Raw genomic sequence first — 20340 nt, 5'->3', positions numbered from 1 at the left:
GTTTTTTGCAAAACATACTTTCATTTATTAAGCAAATATTTATGGGGGCCTTTTATTTGGAAATTCTTGAGCTAGATACTTCATAGAATACAAAGATAAGTAAGACACAGTTTGTGTCCTTAAGTAGCGTAAAATCTAGCCTAGTTTTATGTAATTTTGAGGTTATTCTGTCTACAATAACATGGGACTGAATTTCAATATGAATTATGTCTACTAAAGAGGAATAGGAAGAAAAAATATTGCAAATGATTCCCTAACTTTTAGAACACTGAACAAAATCATGTCTCTTCATGAATGCCACTAATTATGATTTCTTTAAAAAGGCACAAATTTACGATTGCATGATGTTCCAGATAATTATTAAAAAATAAACTATTTTTAAAATTAAGTAACAAACAGATAGGAAAAAATGCAGAAATCATAAATGTACATTTTGATCTTTCCAGGTTATTTAATGTCAACCTAGACCAGCTCTCTGACCAATATCGTAAAAAGACAACATCCTAAAGCCTTTTGGTTTAGACACAATAGTTACATCATTGAGAGAAAGAAAGAGATAAGAGAATAATGTTCTGTGAAGGCTCACAGAGAATTGTGGGGATAAGAGTGAGAAAATGGATGGCACATTAAAATTCATGAGGGAATGCCGTTTAAGTTCCATGAATAACAAAGCGATTATTATGCAGGATCAGGTTTTTCTTTCATCATTACAGAAAGACAGAAAATCATTATCGTGATCTGCCATGTGTTTTTCCTTTGTTATTAGACACTGGGACAGGCTTATTAAATGTTCTTTGTTGCCCAGGGGAATGGTCACAGTGGTTGAGTAATGGTAGTCGAGATGCACGTGGCTTTCTATGGTCCTCATTGTAAATGCATTTAGATCAGAAGAAGGAACAAATTAAAAAGAAGGGCAGAATGGCTGGGTGGGCATTTTCTTGTGGTTGCAAAGAACTGAGTCTATTCTTAACCTTACCACCCCTTACTTCATGCTTTATACCTGCCAGCTCCAGAATAGACAAAGCTGGTATTTGCATTTGGAGCCTCCTTGCTCAATACAGCCGGGACTACAGTTAATTTCAAAAGGGGTAATACATGCGATTTGAGGAAGCATATTGACATCAGGAGAAAAAACAACCTGGAAAAATAATCCTATAGAAATTTGTATGATGGGGTCAAAAACTTACTGACACTATAAGTCCAATATGCAAAGAGAATATTGCTCTTCATTTTCTTTAATAGACCAAATTTTCCTTGCAAGCCTCCATAGTGGGAGGAAAAAACTCCCAAACCTTAAGCTTGTCGATTCAAGGTAACAACCTTTTTCAGTTTAAATAAATACTCGCTTTTGAAAAATACATTTTATTTTGGGTATGTGCAAAATCTTTCACATTTCTTTCACCTTAACCTTGCTTTTTTTCAAAATGCTATCTGGCTGTATAGAAGGATTTGTGATCTCATGGTGGCAAGGAGACAAGGGGCCTCAGATCCCTATGGAGTCTCAGGATGCAAATTTGTCCCTGTGGCAGAATGGCATCTCTATGAACTGGTGGTCACTGAGGGCCAGTTTGAGATGTGCCAGGTCTTACCTGGCCTTTGGGTAGTGTGCTGGTATCATCACTGGGTCTGTGGTGTAGGCCATTTGCTTGGCACACTGCAGCCTCTTAGTTTCCACTAGACTCTTTCCCATTTCTGTGCTCCCTCACCAGGATCCCCTGCAGGCAGCATTGGAGCCAGGACCACTGCTTCAGGCTAATCAATCCACCTACTTCTCTCTGTCACTGCTGAAAAATCACTGTATTAGATGTTGCACCAAGTCAAACAGCAGTAGGCACGAACCCTTTAACTTCTAGCTTTCTCCTCATGCTATCTAACATAGCTTTAGTTGCCCTGGAGAAGAGCACTCAAGACACAGGAGCCTAACTCCTCTTTTCCCTTTCTGGGCCAGCCCTCACCCTCCACTCCCTCTTTCTCTCTGAACAGGTTTTCTCTATATCCTCTTGCTTCACTAGAAGAGGTGGGCACTGTATGGCTCCATCCACTTAATCACAGAGAGGGCATCTTCTCTGTACTGTGAAAGAGACCATCAGGAGTGGATCCTGATAGGGTAAGTTGTCTTACCTAAAAGACAACTGGGAACTGGGATTTACAAAATATTTATTTTCCTCAAATAGTTTCTTTTTGAGGGAGCATGGTAAATTCTCCCTAATTATATACACCATAGTGTTAAAAAATTATAACCATCAAGGAGAGAAAAATGAAATTTGTAATTTCATATTTTAAGTTGCTCATTATTTAGGCCTTTAATGAAAATAGAATTTCAAAAATTACTTTCAAAAATTGAGGTGGGTTATGTTGAGGAGGAGTGCATTCCAATTTTTTTCTTTTTTTGCTGAGAAAGATAGCCCTGAGCTAACATCTGTTGCCAATCTTCCTCTTCTTTTTGGCTTGAGGAAGATTAGCTCTGAGCTAACATCTGTGCCAATCTTCCTCTACTTTGTATGTGGGTTCCCGCCACAGCATGGCTGATGAGTGGTGTAGGCCTATGCCTGGGACCTGAACTGGTGAACCCCTGCTGCCAAAGCAGAGCATGCTGAACTTAACCATTAGGCCATGGGGCCTGCCCCACATTCTAATTTTTATTTGGAAAACTTTAATCTCACTTCTTTTTTACTTGGCCCCTTCCTTTCTTCTCTGTCTTCTCCTGCATCAAAGATTCATCTAATTCTCCTCAGCTGCTGCTAAGGTGCTTGGTCCTTCTTAGGTAGCTAAAGCCATGTCAAGGTGAGGCCCTCACTTCATCCGCCAACTAGCACTGTGCCAGCAGCGCCACCCAGCCCTCACCCACACCATGGCCTCAGTTTTGGAGCTTGCCTCCATCTACTCAGCTCTCATCCTGTACTATGAAAAGGTGACGGTCACAGAGGATAAGATCAATGCCCTCATTAAAGCAGCCGGTGTAAATGTTGAACCTTTCTGGCCAGGCTAGTTTGCAAAGGCCCTGGCCAACGTCAGCATCGGGAGCCTCATCGGCAACATGGGGCTGGTGGACCTGCCCCAGCTGCAAGCACTGCACCAGGAGGAGGTCCTGCCCCCTCCACCACTGCTGCCCCAGCTGAGGAGAAGAAAGTGGAAGCAAAGAAAGAAGAATCTAAGGAGTCTGATGAGGACATGGGCTTTGGTCTTTTTGACTAAACCTCTTGTAACATGTTCAATAAAAAGCTGAATTCTTAAAAAAAAAATTAAATAAAAATTAAAAAAAAAGATTCATCTAATTCTTCCAATGACAAAAGACCCACATTGCCTTGAGTCTGTGGATAGTTGGAAAAACAAAGACGTAGAAGCACCAAAGCTCCCACAGGAAGTGTGTACCTTTCATATGATTCTAATTCATCCTTTTCTTGAAAAAATACTGAACCTTGGCGAAGGCAGTGTTTTGGATGCATCATAATATGTACAGAAATACAGTCTTGGATCTCAAGGATCTTCTACCTTCAACCTCTCTGTGGTGGTTAGAGGGTCGTAGAGATAACCAGGAAGACACGTGGTGTGGACACTGCCTTTCCTATAAGCTGTGTTTAGAATCGATATGGAAAAGACAATTTTGCAGTCTCCTTCAACGTCCTCATACGCAGTGAGAAGATGTTTATAAATACTTAATTATTTATTTGCACAAATAGGCCTATTTATTGAGTTTTTCTGTGAGATAATGTTTTGGGAGCTTTTAATGTAGAGTCAATATTGCAGATATACAGAAGACTATAGAAAATAACATGAGAAACGTCTATGTATCCAATAGCAAATCTTAACATGTTACCATGTTTGTCTCAGATTTAAAAAGAAATAAGGGGGCCAGCCCTGTGGCTGAGTGGTTAAGTTCGTGTGCTCCGCTTCAGTGGCCCAGGGTTTCACCAGTTTGAGTCCTGGGCACAGACATGGCACCGCTCATCAAGCCATGCTCAGGTGGCGTCCCACCTGCCACAACTAGAAGGACCCACAACTAAAAATACACAACTATGTACTGGGGGGCTTTGGGAGAAAAAATAAAAATAAAAAATCTTAAAAAAGAAATAAAAATTATAAATAAAGTTGAAGCAACCCTCCCTCATTGCCTTCCCTACTTACCACAGGGAACCAGTATCCAGAAGTTAGTATGTATCCTATGTTTCTATAATTTTACTACATAGGTGTGTGTCCATAAGCAATGTTATTATTTTATGTGTTTAAATTTTTATTTAAATGGTATCATGCTGTAAGTATACTTTTGTAACTAATATAACAGAGCTTATTTCTACTATCTGGTGTTTTCTATTTACCATGATTTTTCTTTACTTCCTTTTCTATACTTTCCTGCCTTCTATTGAGTTATTTTTCCCCCACCTCTACTGGCTTGGACATTATACATTAAAAAAATTAACCTTTATTTATTATGAAATTAAAAAGGAGTTTCTCTGGTAAACAGATGAGGTTTCAAATTTGTTTACATAAAGCTTTATGTGATACAGAAAAAGTATCGCAAAACAAAGCTTGCTATTTTCTTACAGGCTTGCACAATTTGGAAATCTGTCTTTTCTTCATTGTAATTATATATAAGCTTTAAACATTTTTTTCCCCTTGTTTCATCCATTTTTTCTTGAATACTTTCTCTTTGGTGAGAAGTTCATGGTTGTCAAGTATATTTTTTCATGGCGGTAAAAACAACTTACTCTGCTTCTCTTTAACATTTATAAAAACAAAATACACTTTCATTTTATTCATTCAATGTTTACCCTTAAATTTATAACATGTATACTCGACTAGGTCTAAGATATCGTCAGCCTCTTTTTTTTGTTTTTTTTTTTCTTTCTAGGAAGATTAGCCCTGAGCTAACATCTGTGCCCGTCTTCCTTTACTTTATATGTGGGATGCCTGCTACAGTATTGCTTGATAAGTGGTATGTAGGACCACGCCCAGGATCTGAACCTGCGAACCCCGGGCTGCCAAAACAGAGCTCGCAAACGCCCGGCTGGCCTCTTGTCAGCCTCTTTTGAACAATACACAATCTTAGAAGCTTCACTGCTCCCATGATTCATGTTACTATGGTAATTTGGTTTCACCTTTCCAAAAACCTTCTCAATTTAGAATTTTATGATTATTGCCTTTTAAGATTAAATATTAATCTAGGTTTACCAGTATTTTTACTGACTTTCTTGTTTGCAATTAGTACTCACAGCCAATCCTTTCTCCTGGGTTCAATTTTCTTCATCTTGAAGTATATACTTGAGTATATTTTAAGCAACAATTTATTACAAGTAAACTATTTTAGCATTTGTCTGAAAATATCTTGATTTCAGTCTCACTCTTTTTTTTTTTTTTTAAGATTGGCACCTGAGCTAACAACTGTTGTCAATCTTTTTTTTTGTCCTGCTTTTTCTCCCCAAATCTCCACAGTACATAGTTGTATATTTTTTAGTTGTGGGTCCTTCTAGTTGTGCTATGTGGGATGTCACCTCAGTGTGGCCTGATGAGCAGTGCCATGTCCATGCCCACGATCGGAACTAGCAAAACCCTGGGCCACTGAAGCGGAGCATGCAAACTTAACCACTCGGCCACGGGGCCAGACCCTCAGTCTCACTCTTGAACGATAGTTTGAGTACAGACTTCTTGATTATTTTCTCTTAATAATGTGTCTACCATTCTATTGTCCTTTCTCCTCAATTTTTGTTGATGAGAAATCTGCTGATAAGGTATTATTGTTCCCTTGAGGGAAGTCATTTTGTCTTGTCGCTTTTGTGTGTGTGTGTGTTTGTGTGTGAGGAAGATTGGCCCTGAGCTAACATCTGTGCCAATCTTCCTCTATTTTATGTGGGATGCTGCCACAGCATGGCTTATCTAGGTCCATGCCCAGGGTCCGAACCTGCAGACCCCAGGCCACTGAAGTGCAGCATGTGAACTTAACCACTATGCCACCGGCCTGGCCCCAGAGAGAAAAATCTTAAAAGCAACAAGATAGGGGCCAGCCCAGTGGCGTTGTTGTTAAGTTCACACACTCAGCTTTGGTGGCCCAGGGTTTGCAGGTTCAGATTCTGGGCACAGACCTAGCACTGCTCATCAAGCCATGCTATGGTGGCAGCCCACATAAAATAGAGGAAGATTGGCACAGATGTTAGCTCAGGGTCAATCTTCCTCACAAAAAAAAAAAGATTTTTCTCTCTTTCCATTATGTTCTGTGTTTCACTTTGTTTGGGTGTGAATGATTTTAATATATTCCGGTGTGTGGCTCAGTGATTACCTACTCAAATATTGCTTCTTTCCTATCCTGTCTATTCTATCACTCTGGAACTCCCTTTAAACATATATTGAGCCTTTTCATTCTATCCTCCATATCTCTTAACTTTTCTTTCATATTTTCTATCTCTTTGTAGTTACATGCTACATTCTGGGTGATTTCCTCAGCTCTGTCTTCTACTTCATTATTTTCTATTGATTTCTTTAAACAACCCATTGAGTTTTTAATTTCAATGAATATATCTATTTTTTATTTTTAAATGTTTCACTTTAGTATTTTTTCAAATTTCCCTGTTTGTTTTATAACATTCTCTTGTTTCATTGTGGTTTCTATTCTTTTGCCATTTTAAGAATTTAAAACACATTTATTTTATATTCTCTTTCAGATTTTCCTACTATTTCTAGTTCTTTTTTTTTTTTTGAAAAAGAAGAAGATTAGCCCTGAGCTAACATCTGCCTCCAATCCTCCTCTTTTTTGCTGAGGACGATTGGTGCTGAGCTATCATCTGTGCCCATCTTCCTCTACTTTATATGTGGGACGCCTGCCACAGCATGGCTTGACAAGCAGTGTGTAGGTCCGCATCCGGGTTCTGAACTGGCAAACCCCAGGCCACCGAAGCGTAACATGTGAACTTAACCGCTGCCCACCAGGCCTGCCCCTATTTCTAGTTCTTAGGATACAATTTTCCTGTCTGTTGGGTTTCTTGATCTCTCTCAAGATGGTTTATTTCTTCATGTGATGTATAAATTTTTGCTGTTGTGAGCTCATTGTCATGAGGGGATGTTTACTGTATGGGAATTCCTTGCACCGTGAAAGTGTCCTCACACAAGACTGTCCCCCACAGAACAGTTTTTTGTTGTCTTTTTGAGGAAGTTTAGCCCTGAGCTAACATCCGCTGCCAATTCTCCTCCTTTTGCTGAGGAAGACAGGCCCTGAGCTAACATCCATGCCCAGCTTCCTGCACTTTATGTGTGGGATGCCTACCACAGCATGGCTTGCCAAGCGGTGCCATGTCCACATCCGCGATCTGAACTGGCGAACCCCGGGCCACCAAAGTGGAACGTGTGCACTTAACTGCTGTGCCACTGGGCCGGCCCCAACACAGAACAGTTTTTAATTTTCCTGTAGATTTGCATACCCTGTTTGTTTCTGACATCTAGAGGTTTCTCTTTCTTATATTTTATCAAGCATATGTATATTTTTGTTGCATAAGGCGAGACCGGATCATTCAGATTTAATCCACCAGGTTGCTGAAACTCCCATGAAGTAAAAAAAGATGAATTTTCTGCCTAATTTACAATTAAGGGAAAAGAGACACAGTGAATTTAATGTAAAGTAAAAACTCTTCATCGGTGTAAAGTGTTAGAATTATCAACTAAAATCTCAGCATTTTAGTAATCTCTAGATTACTAAATTAGATTTGTTTCCTTTGCGTAGATTATGTTTCCTTTGTGTGTGTGTATTTACTTTGTGATGAGATTTGTAAACCCAGTGGCACTGGATAAAGCTTAGAGGTATTTTGTAAGAAGTGGGTTTAATTTTGCTTAGTCAAATTTCACATACTAGATGGAAAAGCACTGAAAATGAAATTTTAGACAAAAGCCTACTGTTGCAGCAAATATCTATATTTAATTAATAGAAATAAAGTTAGTGACACATTCAGTAAGGAGGGCACAAACAGTTGTTGGAAAGAGCAATGGCCTGGAGACTTGGAAAGCTGTAGCTTGGACTTTGCTCTGCTCTGTCTAGCTGTGTAACTTTGGGAAAGTCACTAAAGATCTTTAAGTCTCAGTTTCCTCATCTCTAAAAACAGAGCTGGCACTCTCTACCGTTTAAAATCCTGTAATTCTAGATAGTGCAGAGATAGACAGTGCCATTTGAAAATGCCTCAAAATCCTGACGCTGCTAAGTGGGATAAAATGAGAGCTAGAAGAACCAAGATGCAAATTGCTCTTTTTAAATAGCGTATAACATTTGGGAAATAAAGTGACAAAATCTAAAAAAAAAAAGTTGAAAAAACTCTCAAACAAGGTCACAGATTTTAACTGTATAATTTAAATGTGTAAGTCCCTTCCTTTGCTAAATTTTCTCCTACAAAGAAATGGTGCTTGAACAATTGGACATCTACATGAAAAAAAAAAAAGAACCTTGACCCATACTCAAAAAACAGCTCAAAATGACTTATTTAAAACCTAAACATAAAACATAAAACTACAAAAACTTTAGAAGAAAACGTATGAGAAAATCTTTGTGACCTTGTATTAAGCAAAGATTTCTTAGATACCACCAAAAGCACCATCAAGAGAAAAAATATTGCTTAATTGGACTTCATCAAAATTATTAACTTCTCCTCTTTGAAAGACACAATTAAGAAAATTAAAAGACAAGCCACAGACTAGGCCAAAATATTTGCAAAGCACATATCTGATAATGGATTTGAATCCAGAATCTATAAGGAACTCTCAAAACTTAATAAGAAGAGAATAAGCCATCCTCCCCCCCACTCACAAGTTGGCAAAAGATTTGAACAGAAAATCCATGGACTCCACATACATACATAAAAATATTTTCAACATCATCGTCACAGGGATATGCAAATTAAAACCATAATAATATGCCACCACTACCTATTAGAATGGGTAAAACAAACAAACAAAAAAACTGACGATACCAAGTCCTAGCAAGGATGTGGAGCAACTGGAATTCTCACACAGGGCTGGTAAGAAGTGCAAAATGGCCCAGCCTCTTTGGAAAAATAGGCAGTTTCTTATAAACATACATTTATCATTCAACCCGGCAATTCCACTTCTAGATTTACCCAGGAGAAATGAAAATGTATGGTCACTCAAAAACCTGTATGTGAATGTTTATAGTGACTTTATGTATAATCACCAAAAACTGGAAACAACATAAATGTCCCTCAACTAATGAATCGATAAATAAATTGCAGTACATTCATACAGTGGAATACTACTCAGTAATAAAAAGGACTGAATTATTGATATACACTACAACTATATTCAAGTACAGATGAATCTCAATGTAATTATGCTGAATGAAAGGAGCCAGACCAAATAAGAGTACTGTGTACTATCTGATTTCATTCATAGAACATTTTGGAAGAGGCAGAACTATAGAGACAGAAAACAAATCAGTGGTTGCCGGGGCCTAGATGTGAAGGAAGAGGTTGACCACAAAGGAGCACAAGGGAATTTGTTAGAGTGAAGAAACTGTTGTATATCTTTATTGTAGTGGTGGTTACAAACTATATGCACTCATCAAAATTCATAAAACTCATAACTATACACTAAAAAGGATGAGTTTTACCATTTGGAAATTATACCTCAATAAACCTGACCACCCCAAAAGACTTATAAACAGTGCTTATCACAGATTTTAATGGTAATACTTAAAGGTATCAGCTCCTTTTTTCTCCAGTGGAAAAAATTGTATCATAACTGAGAAATCAATAAGGAGAATAAAACTAAAAGAATAAAATGCATATATTTGCAATATAAAATCTATATGCCTTAAAATCAGCAATACTAAGTATATACAGTATTTAAATAATTATGTTAGTAATTTTTGATCTTTTTCACTTTTTGATTTTATGAGTTAAATAATGAAAACAATTTTTTTCAGAGAAATAGTACTGTTTCATTTTTCTTTCAAATAATGTTGATGCTGAAGTTTCTCAAATAAACCCAGCTTGCCACCTTCAGGCAAGTGAAAGATTTACAGAGATCATCACCAGAGATAAAACATTAACTTTGCAGATTTCTCAATAATTCCTAATTAATAATATTGCAATCACTCTATTAGCCTTTATGAAATTTCCTTTATTCAGGATCTTTCCCTGGCATTTATTAGAATCTTCCCAACTTTCAAAGCTCAGTTCAAATGCTACTAACTCCAAGAAGTCTTCCCTGATCACTCTAGCTAGTTTTTCCTCCTCCAAATATTTTATCTCTTTGAACACCCGTAATGTCATTGAAGGTAGCGATCATGTCTTATACACATTTTTAAGCCTCGGTATGGCTATTAAAAAGGGTGCATATAAGAGTTGTGCATTCTATTACTTACTGAATGAATACATGAGTGAATGAATAGGAAGTTAGAGTAATCATTGAGCCTTCACTTGAAAGAGGCCCTATTTTACTAACAGAATAATATGAATTTCACATATTTATTCAAGATTATATGCATATGTGTAAAGCATCAATTTTCATTGGCAATGGCTGGAAGTGTCTCAATCTTTATTAACCTCTCAATTAAATTATACCATTGATGAATGATTTAATGACTACTTGGTGACTGGTCCTGTGATACTAACTCAAATCTTAATATCTGGACACCTGAAAACAAGATTAAAAAGAAAGAGCAGAAAGTGTGATGATGATGTCTTTTCCTTTTGGACTAGAAGGTGGATACTTCTCTAAGTTCTATGATATGACCATCTAATTATTTTCCTCCAAATCTCCAAATTGCTAACCTCCTACAGGCATGTTAATAGAATATGTAGCAGTAGCATGGGTTCCACCACCACTTCAATCATAGAAAAATTCCCAATTGTTTCTGTCTAGTTCCACCTGGTTGAGGGAATGAGGGTCTTCTTCATGCTTCCATTCCCTCCAGAATGTACAAGCTCCCCTTTCTCTCTTTCCAGGCCGACATGCATCCAGGACTGCTAAATGACAAACTGGTCATAGGTTTTGGTTTTTGATTTAATTTTAAAGGAAGAGTGGTCCACACTTGAGGATGGCTCATCTTCTTGAATTCCTTCCATTAGAACTTTCTAAGAGGGGTGAGCCCTGTGGCCGAGTGGTTAAGTTCGCGTGCTCCGGGGCAGCAGCCCTGGGTTTTGCTGGTTCGTGATCCTGGACTTGGACATGGCACCACTCATCAGGCCATGCTGAGGCGGCATCCCACGTGCCACAACTAAAATATACAACTATGTGCTGGGAGGATCTGAGGAGAAAAAGCAGAAAGAAAAAAAAAAAAGATTGGCAACAGTTGTTAGCTCAGGTGCCACTCTTTAAAAAAAAAAAGAACTTTCTAACAAAAGATCCTCTTTCTCTTCCACACTTTGAAGGCTCTATATTCCTTCTATCAGTTCTTACTTTCTCAGTACATTCTCCCTTCTCTCTGCCCTCTCTTTAGTGCCAAGTCTTTTCCGTCTGAGAGCGGAAATAATCGGTTCTTCAGGCATGTGCAGGAGGCTCTGGTCTTGGCCCTTAGGTCAGCAGTGTATTGGGATCTTTGTTCCTGTTCTGGTGAGGGCTGGGGAAGAAGACGAAGTCCTTGCTTTATAAGTAAGATAGAAACAGGGGAGGGAAATACAGAGAAACAATCAGATTCATATTTTGGGATACAAATCTGCCACAAATGCAGACTTATAATACCCACCGCGACTAAAAGTTTGTTTTCTCTCCTCCACTCCAGCATCCTTTCTCAAAATGTGAACTTGTATTTTCTCCCTCATCAGTACCTCTGTTTCAACTCTCCCAAAGTCACCTTCTAATTGTACCCCAATAATTTTGTTGACCAAGTATTTTAAAAATCATATATACACCGTAGCAGTGGCATCTTTTTCTGGCTATTCTCTTCTCTCTCTTTCATTTACCTTAGTTGATTCTAACCAGACATCTCCAAATGCATTAAGTACATTTTTGATTTGCTCTCTAATTCTCTTCTCACCCACCTACAATCTGGCTTCTACCTGCTTCTCTTTACCAAAGCAGCTATTGTTTTGGTTAAATTCATGAATTGAAAAAAAATCCATGTGGGGCCGGCCCGGTGGCACAGCGGTTAAGTTCGCACGTCCCGCCTCTCCGAGGCCTGGGGTTTGCAGGTTCGGATCCCGGGTGTGGACACGGCACCGCTTGGCAGGCCATGCTGTGGCAGGCATCCCACATATAAAGTAGAGGAAGATGGGCACGGATGTTAGCTCAGGGACAGGCTTCCTTGGCAAAAAAGAGGAGGACTGGCAGTAGTTAGCTCAGGGCTAATCGTCCTCAAAAAAAAAAAAAAAAATCCATGTACTCTGACACCATTGCTCACTCTCTTTCTGTGACTTCCTGTTGTGATTAGCTTTCTACATATTGCCATTTGTCTGGCATTTTTAACTTTCTGGATTTTATTATATTAATATCTTTGATAATTTTCCTTTCTGCTTCAGTTATTTCTTTTAAATTATAACAGTGGTTCTATTCTCTCCTTTCTTTTCTAAAGATGATTTAAAAATTCGATTGCATTTTGGTAAATCTTTAATATTGAGCCTCCTTCCTGTTTCTGTATGCTCAGAAACACACTGCTTGGATTCAAGAACATTTTGAAAGACTGCTTATGAAGCAATAGCAGCAGGGTGCGATTCATACTTCTCACACTTCTTTAAATATCATTTCTTTTAGGTTTTTCTTGTGACCCAAAGATAACAAGAAATAGATTCAATGTTGTTGAGAACATTGATCTTTCTTTTCAGATTCAACCTACTTTTTTTCTTTTTTGGGGGGGAGGAAGATTGTTGCTGAGCTAACATCTGTGCCAATCTTCCTCTACCGTATGTGGGATGCCACCACAGTGTGGGTTGATGAGTGGTGCTATGTCCTGCCGGGGATCCAAACCTGTGAACCTCTGGTGGCCGGGCCAAGTGCTTGAACTCAACCACTATGCCACCATCAACCCACGTGTTTTTTTATTTTTACTCTGCATTTGTATCTTGGGCCAGTCCTGGTGGTCTCGTGGTTAAGATTTGGCACTCTCGGGCTGGTCCCGTGGCAGAGTGGTTAAGTTCGTACATTCCGCTTTGGCGGCCCAGGGTTTTGCCAGTTCGGATCCTGGGCGCGGACATGGCACCACTCATCAGGCCATGCTGAGGCGACATCCCATATGCCACAACTGGGAGGACCCACAACTAAAAATACACATATGTACCAGGGGGCTTTGGGGAGAAAAAGGAAAAATAAAATCTTTAAAAAAAAAAAAGATTTGGCACTCTCATGACCCTGGCCCAGGTTTGTTTCCCCATCAGGGAACCAGACCTCCTGTTTGTCCTCCGTTGTCATACTGTTGTGGCTGCGAGTTGTTGTGATGCTGAAAGCTATGCCACTGGTATTTCAAATACCATCAGGGTCACCCATGGTGGACAGGTTTCAGTGGAGCTTCCAGACTAAAACAGACTAGGAAGAAGGACCTGGCCACTCCCCTAAAAATTGGCCATGAAAACTCTATGAATAGCACCAGAGTATTGTCTGAGATAGCTTGGGGAGGTGAGAGGATGGGGCAAAAAGACTGGGCAGGGTTCTGCTCTGCTGTACACAGGGTCACTAGGAGTCAGAACTGACTCAATGGGACTAACAGCAATTTGTATCTTCTTTGCCATTGTAGTTTTTTTTTTTTTTAAAGATTGGCACCTGAGCTAACACCTGTTGTCAATTTTTTTTTCTTCTCCCCAAAGCCTGGCAGTACATAGTTGTATATTCTAGTTGTGAGCGCCTCTGGTTGCGCTATGTGGGACGCCGCCTCAGCCTAGCCTGACGAGCGGCGCCACGTCTGCGCCCAGGATCTGAACTGGCGAACCCTGGGCCACCGAAGTGGAGCGCCCGAACTTAACCACTGGGCCACGGGGTCAGCCCCGTCGCCGTTGTAATTTGTAAACTCACTGGGCAGGAAATAATTGTTGATCTTTCAATTTGGAGTAGCTCTGAGCACATGGTTATTAATGGTAACATTTTTTTTTCATTTTTCTTTTCTTTTCTTTCTTTTTTTTTTTTTTTGAGGCAGATTAGCCCTGAGCTAACATCTGCTGCCAATCCTCCTCTTTTTGCTGAGGAAGACCAGCCCTGAGCTGACATCTGTGCCCATCTTCCTCTACTTTATATGTGGGACGCCTGCCACAGCATGGCTTGCCAAGCGCTGCCATGTCCGCACCCGGGATCCGAACCACAGGAACCAGGTGCTGCCAAAGCAGAACACAACAACTTAACTGCTCCGCGACCCGGCCAGCCCAGTAACATGTTTTAAATGTCCTTGGTTTTAAAATCAATAATGTTAAACAACATTTGAGTTTTTCACTTACTTTTCTTCATTCTTGGCTTGCAGGTTTTATTCTAGATACTTGCATTAGGTGGTTCTCATACAAGAATGGAGTCTTTCTATTATAGTTCATTTACAAACATTGGAATAATATATAGTAGGCACCAAGATTTTGATCATTCCATCTCCCATTAGAGTATAGTGGTTATTAGAGTGACTTTGAATCCTGGTCCTATTACCTCTTTGTTTCATTGTCTTAGGCAAGTATGAGAGCCTTGATTCTCACATGTGAAAATTAGGAAAATAATAACCTACTTCTCTGGGTTTTTGTGAGGAATAAATGAAAAAATTTATATTAAATGTTTGACTACTAAGTACTCAATAAACGGTAACTCTCATTGGTCTGAAATGATTCTGTTCACTTTTTTAGAAAGTGATTTTATCATGTCACTGATATAGCTACCTTGTATTGAAATACCTTGCCCTGTACTCACCAATAGCTTGCTTGTACTACAAATATATTTTTGCTTTTTTTGGTTTGTTTTCCTGATTTTTAATATTTTAAATTTCTAAGAGGATCCAGAAGGTTGGGAGATTACCATTATGCACGAGAAAAGTCTGAGCTGTTCTCCTATTGCCAGATTTATTCCTGTAGTACCCAGGTTTTGGAGACAGCAAGTTGTTAGAAAGTTGCACTTCATTTCGTGTCAAACAAAATCTGATAAACTTGCATCTTACTAGATGTTAATTAGTTCCATTTAAAAGGAGTTGGTATAAGTACATTTTCAACTAGCACAGAAAAATCTTGGGGTTCAATGACATCTTTTGAACCCTGGTCAGATAGGAGAGTAGCGGCCTTTAGTTAACGGTCAAGTGACAACTTTGAGTTGTCTTCCTTGGCAGAAAGTGTTGGTTAATTCTAACAGCAGGAACGGTTGAAAAATCCAAGAAACAATCTTCCACTTGCATTGATTTTGTTACAATTCATACTATTTACAAAATTGGGAGGCTGTATAACAGAAAAATCTGCTCCCCAAAGTACCTTTTTTGAAAAAGTCACCCTACCTCTGATTGCTATATATCTGTTTAACTTTTCAGCTATTGTGGTTTCCAAGGACTCCACATCCGTTAAAAGTGAGCTTAATTCCTCTGGAGATCAAGCATTCATTCACCCATTCAGCAAATTTAACAAATATTGACGGTCCACTTTGAATCACTTTGCTGGGCTCCGAGTGTACTGTGGTTTTCTAAAGTTCCCGCCCTCGTGTCTACTTGGGGAAAAGCGGAAGAAAATCAACATGGAAATAAATTAAAATGCAGGGTCTTATGAAAGAAATGAACAGCATGGGGGACTTAAGTTTCGGACACTACAGAACTAGAAGTTCGGCTCTGCAACTCAGTAGCTGTGTGCCTTGAACAGGTCATCTGAGGATGAGCGAGGTGAGAATGTGTTGTGGAACGCCGCACTCGAGGAAAGTTCCAGCTCCTGGCAAAGGATCACATCACGTTAGGCGTGTGAAGTCTGACAGCTTTGCAGTGACCATAGCGGCTGAGAAAAGGGGTGTCGCCTAGCTGTTCTGCACACCAGAGGAGAAACAGGAGGGGGCCCTTCAGGACCTTGGTAAGGACAGCATCTCCGCACACCAGAGGATGGAAGGAAACCCTCGGTGGGTGGGCCCTCGGATCTGGGCCCAGCCGGGTCGCGGGGGTGGCCGAGCTTTCCGGCCGCCGCGCGCCACGTCATCGAACAGTTCTCCCTCCCCTCGCTTCGAGTCGCACGCGCGGAAGTAAACACCTCAACGTCATCAGGCCGCGTCTTCTCCTTTCCCCTCCCATCTCCCTAGATCGGTGGACGTGCTCACCTCCGCTCGGGGCCAGGTCTATGTCCCGGTTTCCCGCCGTCGCGGGCAGGGCGCCAAGGCGGCAGGAGGAGGGTGAGCGGTCAAGAGACCTCCAGGAAGAGCGGCCTTCGACTGTTTCCGTCGCTGATAGAGGTGCGGTCCGCGGGACGCTACGAGGCCAGCGGGAGTTACAGCATGGGGGTTTTGGGGGGATAAAAGTCCGCCTTCGGCGGGCAGAGAGGAGTGGTGAGGGGGCCGCAGTGTTCTCCTCACCTTCCAAGCTGGAGGCGAACTTTGCGTCCAATGAGCACTTCGGTCTAGAGGGGGGCGGTCCCAGACCCAAGTTGGGTGAAAAGCTTGCTGGGGGCCAAAAAAGTGAACCCCAACGCCGAAACACGTTCTGCTCTTAAACAGGCTCATAAAGCCTTTGTTCTCTACTCTTCCATCCCCCCCACCTTCGTCGGGCCGCCAGCCTGCCTTTGGGTACGGTATGAAGGGAGCCAGTTTCCAGGAGCCAGTTTCCATGGTTACCCACCACTTGGCCTTCTGGGATATCAGTCACTCTGAACAGGGACCTAACTTGAACCATGAATCAGAAGCAAACACAGGTGGCTTTTAATTCAGCTGAGAGTTTTCTGCTGTGTTCCAGGTTTTGGTCTATTTAATAAAATTGGGCTTTGTGCTTCTGTATAGGTGAGCTTCTGTATAGGTATGCTTGCACATACATTGCCTTGTGCTAGGCTTACTTTGTTAAATACTTTGAGTCATTCATTGGCAAGTGCTCAAGTTGTTAGATTTCACTAAAAAGTTGTTCTGGGCTTATAAATCCTCACTTACAAATTGGACATAGCTGATTTAACTAAGAAGTCATGGATTGATCCCTTCCAGCCCTAAAATTCTGTTGTCTTTCTCTTCTCAGTTCTGGAAATTGAGTCAGCGATATCTTTACAGGCCTTTTAATTGCACAATTGTTTTTCTGTTATTACAGAAGAGAAAGGATGCACATCACAGGAGGGAGGAACTACTCCAACTTTTCCTATTCAAAAACAAAGAAAAAAGCTTATTCAAGCTGTGAGGGACAATTCATTCCTTATTGTTACTGGAAATACAGGAAGTGGTAAAACAACTCAACTCCCAAAATATCTATATGAAGCAGGTAATTTTATTCTGGGATAATATTGTGTGTATTTAAAAGATATCCTCTTAAAAGCTAATAGGACTTGGGTATTACACAAATGCCCACCATTTATTTTACAGTCCCAATTCTTCTCTTGGCACACCCTTCCTACATCTTCCCTGCTTCTTTATAGTCTTATTTCAGACTCAGGAATTAGTTGAAATGGCAGTTTTTTCACTTTTAATTACTTAATAATCCCAAATAGAATTATAAGTAGATATTGATTCTCTGCTATAGAATAAGTTTGTGTGGCAGTAGACTATAATCATTGGGTATTGAAATAATTTTCAGGGGGAAGGGATATATTGATATACTTTGCTGGCATTAGTATTTATAGGTTCTTTCTCCAGAGTGTTAACAGGTGAGTGTTTATTCCTCAATTCTGCTAATACCAAGCCAGCTAACAAATTACCCTTAAAGTGTCTTTCCCTTTGATATGGTAAAACTTTCTTTTATAAGGTTAGCCTAGAGCAAAATTATATTGGATATAATTCATACAAAAATTAACAAAAATTTCTTAGCTTATACTAACTTGTTCTAAGGCATCTAATCTAAGATGCCATCTATTAAGGCATACCACTATTTTGCGTACTGTTAATGAAGTAAAATTGCCATCAGCTGTAAGATGCATCTTCCTTTCAGAGATACTAAAATAGTAAAAAATGCCTATAGAATCTATGAAAGGTGGTATATTTAACTTCTGTGGCAAAGGTAAATCTATTTTGGGAAGCATGTGGAATTTTATGGATTCCTAGGGATGAAAAATTCTTGGCCTTTAGACTAAATCTTTAGACTGAAATTGGAGAAAAACCAAACCTAACTAAAATATGTACATTTTAGATGGTTACTAATATGTATTCTTATTTTTTATTAATACTTAAATTTCCACAGTGCAAATGTAATACAGTGTGGTGTTAATTTGCAGAGTTTTCTTTTGGAAACACTTGAACAGTTTATATCGATTGACCAGAAACAATTTAGCTCTAATAGGAAGCAATTGTTTACATTTTTGTGTTTTTTACCTCTGGTTCTATTAGGGTTTTCACAACATGGTATGATTGGTGTGACTCAACCACGAAAAGTAGCCGCCATATCAGTTGCTCAGAGGGTTGCTGAAGAAATGAAATGCACTTTGGGATCCAAAGTAGGATACCAAGTTCGTTTTGATGATTGCAGTTCTAAGGTACAAAAGTTTTGTTAGTATTTGTTTAAGTACTGTAAACTTAGGGAAAGAGTAGAGAAAGTTATGAAAGATTTTAACTTCAAAATTCCATTTATATTTTAAAGAAACAAAGCTTCAGGTTATAATTAATTTTTGTTGCCCATTGTTAATGTTTTAGCTCTGAAGTGTCTAATATTTATCCCATTTTCTTCCTTCTCAATTAGTTTTTTTTTTTTTTCCCTGAGGAAGATTAGCCCTGAGCTAACGTCTGTTGCCAGTCTTCCTCTTTTTTTGCTTGAGGAAGATTAGCCCTGAGCTAACATCTTTGCCAGTCTTTCTCCACTTTATATGTGGATTGCTGCCTCAGCATGGCTGATAAATGGTGTAGGTCCACACCCAGAATCTGAACCTGTGAACTCAGGCCACTGAAGTGGAGTGCACCAACCTTAACCACTATATCCTGGGGCCCTCCTCTCAATTAGTTTTTAAGTAAGTTATGTTTATTTTTCTTAGGATTCTTTATTTTAGTTTTTTAGTTGTAAGGATCCTTGATATGTAACTTACATTTGTGTTTTTTAAAAAAAATTTGTTGTAGTAAAATGTACATAACATAAAATTTATCATTTTAACCATTTTTAGGTTTATACATCAGTGGCATTAAGTACATTCACAATGCATAGCCATCTCCACTGTCTGTTTTTGGAACTTTTTGATCATTTCAAATGGAAACTCTGTACCTCTTAAACAGTAACTCCCCTCACCTTCCTCCCCCCAACCCCTGGTACCTTCTATTCTACTTTCTGTCTCTACACTTTTGACTATTCTAAGTACCTCATATAAATGAAATCATGCAATAGTTTGTCCTTCTGTCTGGCTTATTTCATTTAGCATAATGTTTTCAAGGTTCATCCATTTTGTATGTTTGTATTCTTGAAGTCAGTGGAAAACTGACAACTTAATTAACAAAGTCAGTAAGCAAGTATTTATTGAGCATCTTCTATATTCATGGCACTAACAAATTTAAAGTTCTGTTCTTTTTTTTTTATTATTATTTTTTTATTTTTCCTTTTTCTCCCAAAGCCCCCCGGTACATAGTTGGGTATTTTTAGTTGTGAGTCCTTTTAGTTGTGGCATGTGGGACACTGCCTCAGCATGGCTTGATGAGTGGTGCCATGTCTGCACTCAGGATTCAAACTGGCAAAACCCCGGGCTGCCAAAGCAAAATGTCTGAACTCAACCACTCGGCCACGGGGCCAGCCCCTAAAGTTGTTTTCTTGTTAATAGTTAAAATTCACATTCCCTCAGGATTTCTTAATTCTGTACTAGATACAAAAGAATCCCTGATTTACCTATGGTCCTTAAGGAATGGCTATCAATTACGGCACAGAATGACTCTTTAAAATACTATCTTTGTCTCCCTAGTGGTCACTGCTGGGGATATTTCTTCCTTTTTTTCTTCCCTGGTTTTATAGATGCCACTACTGTTAACTCCTAACCTTTGGACCTTATTCTCACCTTGTTTTAATGCTAGTTGACTGACGCTATTTTTTTTATAGGAGAATGAGTAGGCAAGAAGAGAGTGAGAGGAAATTGTGCACCTAACCATTTCTTCTACCTTATCTCCTGGGTCCTCTAAAATGATAGCTGAGAGGGAGATGAATCCCATTTTATTGTTGTTTCCCACAACTTGCTCACCTGAAGCCATTACATTATCTTACTACTTTCCACTGACTTCATTGTATCTCCTTATAGCCCAGCTGTGTAGTAGGCAATACCATCTAGGTTTGTGTAAGTACACTCTATGATGTTCGCACAATGAAGAAATCACCTAATGACACATTTCTCAGAACATATCCCT

The 20340-nt window shown here is 39.5% G+C and overlaps 1 protein-coding gene and 1 pseudogene across 1 annotated transcript in view; both read left to right on the top strand.

Moving 5' to 3' along the window:
• The first annotated feature begins 2851 nt into the window (after positions 1–2851).
• Positions 2852–3195, top strand: LOC124246359 (60S acidic ribosomal protein P1-like; annotated as a pseudogene).
• A 12926-nt stretch (positions 3196–16121) lies between these two features.
• The window catches only part of DHX40 (DEAH-box helicase 40), a 48298-nt gene continuing 44079 nt past the window's right edge, over positions 16122–20340 (top strand). Inside the window, exons 1-3 of the mRNA XM_046676090.1 lie at positions 16122–16296; positions 17132–17299; positions 18358–18503. Coding sequence (XP_046532046.1) covers positions 16185–16296; positions 17132–17299; positions 18358–18503 — 426 coding nt within the window. The 5' untranslated portion in view covers positions 16122–16184. The remainder of the gene's footprint in view (positions 16297–17131; positions 17300–18357; positions 18504–20340) is intronic.

The sequence above is a fragment of the Equus quagga genome, chromosome 11 (assembly GCF_021613505.1).
Source record: "Equus quagga isolate Etosha38 chromosome 11, UCLA_HA_Equagga_1.0, whole genome shotgun sequence".
Classification (NCBI taxonomy): Eukaryota; Metazoa; Chordata; class Mammalia; order Perissodactyla; family Equidae; genus Equus; species Equus quagga.
The sequence above is the reverse complement of the archived record's forward strand: the minus strand, read 5'-3'. Positions and strand labels throughout refer to the sequence as shown.